This window comes from Bison bison, unplaced genomic scaffold, assembly GCF_000754665.1.
Source record: "Bison bison bison isolate TAMUID 2011002044 unplaced genomic scaffold, Bison_UMD1.0 scf7180017864484, whole genome shotgun sequence".
Classification (NCBI taxonomy): Eukaryota; Metazoa; Chordata; class Mammalia; order Artiodactyla; family Bovidae; genus Bison; species Bison bison.
The window spans coordinates 6,680,425-6,685,029 of NW_011495044.1; the positions used below are offsets into that span (position 1 = coordinate 6,680,425).

The 4,605-nt window shown below is 51.9% G+C and overlaps 1 protein-coding gene across 1 annotated transcript in view; it reads left to right on the forward strand.

Moving 5' to 3' along the window:
- Positions 1–4,605, forward strand: part of INPP5B (inositol polyphosphate-5-phosphatase, 75kDa) — a 55,968-nt gene that overhangs the window by 35,692 nt on the left and 15,671 nt on the right. Inside the window, exons 11-14 of the mRNA XM_010862767.1 lie at positions 554–668; positions 1,286–1,402; positions 2,047–2,234; positions 3,873–4,105. Of these exons, the coding sequence (XP_010861069.1) occupies positions 554–668; positions 1,286–1,402; positions 2,047–2,234; positions 3,873–4,105 (653 nt within the window). The remainder of the gene's footprint in view (positions 1–553; positions 669–1,285; positions 1,403–2,046; positions 2,235–3,872; positions 4,106–4,605) is intronic.

Genomic DNA, 4,605 nt, shown 5'->3' on the forward strand with positions numbered 1-4,605 from the left:
CCACTCCAGTACTCTTGCCTGGAAAATCCCATGGACGAAGGAGCCTGGTAGGCTGCAGTCCATGGGGTCGCTAAGAGTCAGACACGACTGAGCAACTTCACTTTCACTTTTCAGTTTCATGCATTGGAGAAGGAAATGGCAACCCACTCCAGTGTTCTTGCCTGGAGAATCCCAGGGACGGGGGAGCCTGGAGGGCTGCCGTCTGTGGGGCCACATAGAGTCAGACAGCACTTAAGCGACTTAGCAGCAGCAGCAGGTTTCAGTCTATTTGCCGCCTGGTGCTTAGGTGAGCTAGTGATCTCGGATGTAAAGACTGGAGACTCTTCCAGGTACTTCAGGCTCATTATGAAGACGAAAAGGGCCACTGCTTGAGAAAGTACCTGGTGAGTTCCTGGGCCTTTAGTCCTTTGTCTCTGAGTGTTTGTTTTGTTCCTCTTTGAGGGTCCTGCAGTTTAGCTAGAAAGGTAGGCCTTACACAGCTTCACCAATCTGAGAATGTGCCATCTCGCACGTTACCCTTCTCTACTCCCTGACTGGTTGCTTTTCCTGATAGGTTCCAGGAGCTTGATCTGAGTAAGGAAGCCTTTTTCTTCCACGATACCCCAAAGGAGGAAGAGTGGTTTAAAGCTGTATCAGAGGCTCTTCATCCAGATGCCAAATATGCAAAGGTATGAGAGGAGTCTGGGACCTTCTGACTTTGTGTTGCCATGCAGGGAAATGCTAAGACAACTTTTCACTTCTGCGACTTTCATCAAAAGCCAGCCCTAATGGGTGGTGGTCCCTTCCCTGGTGGTCCAGAGGTTAAGACTCTGCCTGCCAATGCAGAGGACACAGGTTCAATCCCTGGTCCGGGAAGATCCCACGTGCCTCGGGGCAAGTAAGCCCACGAGCCACACTACAACTACGGAAGCCTGCATTTCTCGAGCCTGTGCTCCATAGAACCACTGCAGTGAGAAGCCCGCACATCACAACAACGAGTAGCCCCCACCTCACAGCAACTAGAGAAGGCCCCTTCACAGCAGTGATGACACAGCCAGCTAGAAAGGAAGGGAGGAAGGAAGTCCTGTTGATGCTGTGATGTTCAGTTCTAGGAGAGGTTTCTCAGGTCTCGGCACCTGTAGGCTGCTGAGGTTATCACAGGGTGTGGTCAGTGAGTTGCTCGGGTAATTACCCTGTTTCCTGGTGTGGAGCAGGAGATATAGGAGTCCTCACAGCCAGCTTCCCGTCCACTTATCCTTTCACCTCCCCATTAATGCCGTGACTTGAACGCATGCCTCTCTTCCAGGTGAAGCTCATCCGACTGGTTGGGATTATGCTGCTGCTATATGTCAAACAGGAGCATGCCGCGTACATCTCAGAAGTGGAAGCTGAGACAGTGGGGACAGGAATCATGGGGAGAATGGTGAGTTCCTGGTTGGTACAGGGAGGGCCTTGGTCCCTAAGGTCTTGAGCCTGCTTCTCATGATACCACAACTACCTGTGTCCCAGCTTGAGGGTACTGGCAGCACGAGATGAACTGTCCCCTCATGCTGTAGCAGGAATTGATGGAGGAGGCCATTCCGAAATTGTATTTTAGTGACTTCCTGGCTGACTTGCCCAGTTAGCCCGCATCCTCACGGCCGCTCCGCTCTGAAGCCCCCAAGTGGGTCCTTCCATTTAATGCATGACCCATGTCGCAGAAGCTGTACTGGATCACCAAGGAAAAGAAAGAAAGAATGCTAATAATAGGTTTGCCGTTTTTCTTCTTGAAGCTGTTAAAGTCCTCCTTTTAGGTTCTACTGTAAGAGCTTAGCTTCCCAGGGGGAAGGGAGAGTGTGTGGCTTGCCTGCAATCTATTGCAGAGTGGACTCGCCTTCGCCGCTGGCCGCCTGGTCCTTCTGTCTTCTTGCATTTGTTTTCCCACCTATAAATATGTAACCCTGCTTTACTCATCTCCCAGGATTGTGACACAGACTGACTAAAAGAGAACATTTTGAAAGCCCATGGGTTTGAATGACTATCACAGTGAAGTTGGGAACTGTGCCTTTTCCGGGCTCCCTTTCACAGGGTAACAAAGGGGGCGTGGCCATCCGGTTCCAGTTTCACAACACCAGCATCTGCGTGGTCAATTCCCACCTGGCAGCCCACACGGAGGAGTACGAGAGGAGGAACCAGGACTACAAAGACATTTGTTCTCGAATGCAGTTCTGTCAGGTCGACCCAAGCCTGCCCCCTCTCACCATCAGCAAGCACGAGTGAGTCTGGCCTTCCACCCCAGGCAGCGTGCCGGGCTGCGTGGTCCAAGCCCAGGGCTCTCTGTTTCATTAGGGAGGGGACCGGGGGAGGCTTCCCACCACCTGAGCGGGAACTCTCAGCCAACTCTCGGTTATACAGGGATTACACCTCTTGGAAATTTTTAGTTTCCCAACTTACCATCTGGCCAACCTCTCGAATTTTCTCAGACACCATTTGTTCCTGGAAAATGTGTAAGGTGTTTTTTTAACACAGTCCGCCTTGATGCAGCGTCATGAGAAAAGCCACGCCAGAGCAGGCGTCTCGAGCGCAGGTTTTAGAAGTGTGGTTCAGGGTTCTGCTGCCTGTTGTCTGCAGAAGCATGTGCGGTCGAGGATGGGGCTGCATTTCCCAGTCTTCACGTCTTTTTCACCTCTTGATTCAACATTTTGGAGCCATGGTTGCAGCTGCTTGGGATGTCTTGTGCTAATGTTTGTTCTCTTTATTTCATTTATCTCCAGTACTTGCTCTCTGTCTAAACTCAAGGCATATTGGAATTTCAGGCTTTACAGTAACACTTGAAACTTACGCCCCTTCTTCTTATAACAAGGAAGAAGCCACTGGGGCTGTGGTGTCTGCCAAGGAGTACACAGAGCCCAACCTCTCATCCACCTGCTGCGTCCATAGGACCATCTTGATTGGTGTGCTGGAAGCTGCCAGAATGGCTTTCCGTCTCCAGGGGACCTAGCAGGGACTGGGTCTTCCATTCTGCTGACCCGGCAGCATCCCAGTGTGTGAGGCTGCATGTCAGCTTGTCTGCATTTAGCTCGTGGGCGCATTCATTTTGGAGTGTGTATGCTGCCATGCGGCTTCTCTCATAACCCAGCTCTTGGCTTCACGTAGAGCAGTACTGGTCTCCCCAGAATGTGCAGTGTCACCTGGGAGCATCCAGTCATCGTGTTCCCAAAGCAGCAGGTGCAAGAAAACACCTGTCGAATTCTGCAGAAAGAGCCGGCCAGTAACGCAGTGGTGGTTAAACCGAGACACCACTGGGCAGGTCAGGCTTTGTTTTAGAGGAACTCTGCTCCAGAAACAAAGGCTAAGAGCATGCTTTGGGGGCTGGAGTGTGCATGGAGGCAGAGGCAGCATTGTGGCATCATCTGGCTTGGGGTCCCTGAGTGATTGACAGGACTCCCAATACTTGATCTTTCCCCATCTTCCCAGGAGAGGTAAATTATTGTCTTGCTTTTAGATCTTATTAGACTATCTTTCCAGCTGTGCTCAGTCGCTTCAGTCGTGTCTGACTCTTTGTGACCCTATGGACTGTAGCCCGCCAGGCTCCTCTGTCCATGGGATTCTCCAGGCAAGAATACTGGAGTGGGTTACCATGCCCTCCTCCCTTTCCAGCTGTATGGGAATAAAAGAGTCAAGGAGAACACAAGGCTGTTGCCAGTGAACTTGGACCAAGATAACTGAGTAAGAGGCATGCTAGAGATGATGTTAAATGGGATGGCAAGAGGAAAAGAGACCCTGAGCAGTCAAGTTCCTTCCCCACGCAGCTCCCAAGAGACTGAGCCTCCGGGCCTTCTGTCAGAAGCACACCGGATAGGGTGGGCGAAGCCCCTCCTAATCCCTGTGCCCTTTGTGCTCTGTCCCCGCAGTGTGATCTTGTGGCTGGGGGACCTCAACTACAGGATAGAAGATCCGGATGTGGAAAAAGTGAAAAAACTCATCGAAGAGAAGGCCTTTCAAACGCTGTATGCGTATGACCAGGTACCAGCGGCCACCCAGGCACTCTTCAGGCAGCTGTCGTTGCCCTGCCCCACCCCCCAGGGGGCACAGAAAGCCTGGCTGCCCAGCTCCAGCTCCGCCTCTTCTTCCTCATCTTGGGAGGGTTCCCTGAGGAGCTGGCGCCCGCCATCCCTTCCTTCCCTCCATCTGTGCTCCCTCTCCTATAGCTGTCTGCCCCACTGGTCCTGCCCTTGAGGTTTGTCTCCCCTGGAGGCAAGAGCTGTTCTCTTTCCCTCTGTCTCGTGTGTGCCCATTCATTCAGTCATTCAAGTTGGGGCCAAAAGGGAGCCAAGCTTCTCATCAAGACGATATTAGTCCTTTGTATATTTCAGATGATTTACTGATGTTTCGAGTGGGCCCCCTGCGCCCCCTGCCCCTCAGCAGACCTGTGCCGTGTGCGGGACCACTCTTTTTCTAAAGGGCTGTGTTCACTTCCATAAAGAATCCATTCCGTCTCCTGCTAGCCTCTACTGTTGTTTGGGTTATCATTCCTTTCTCAGAGCATTAGCTGTTTCCCAGGACAAGAGAAACCTGTTTCTCTCTGACCTTCAGGGTACTCCTCTCAAGAGATTCTGAAACTGTTCAAGCAGTCAGAGTTGTTCG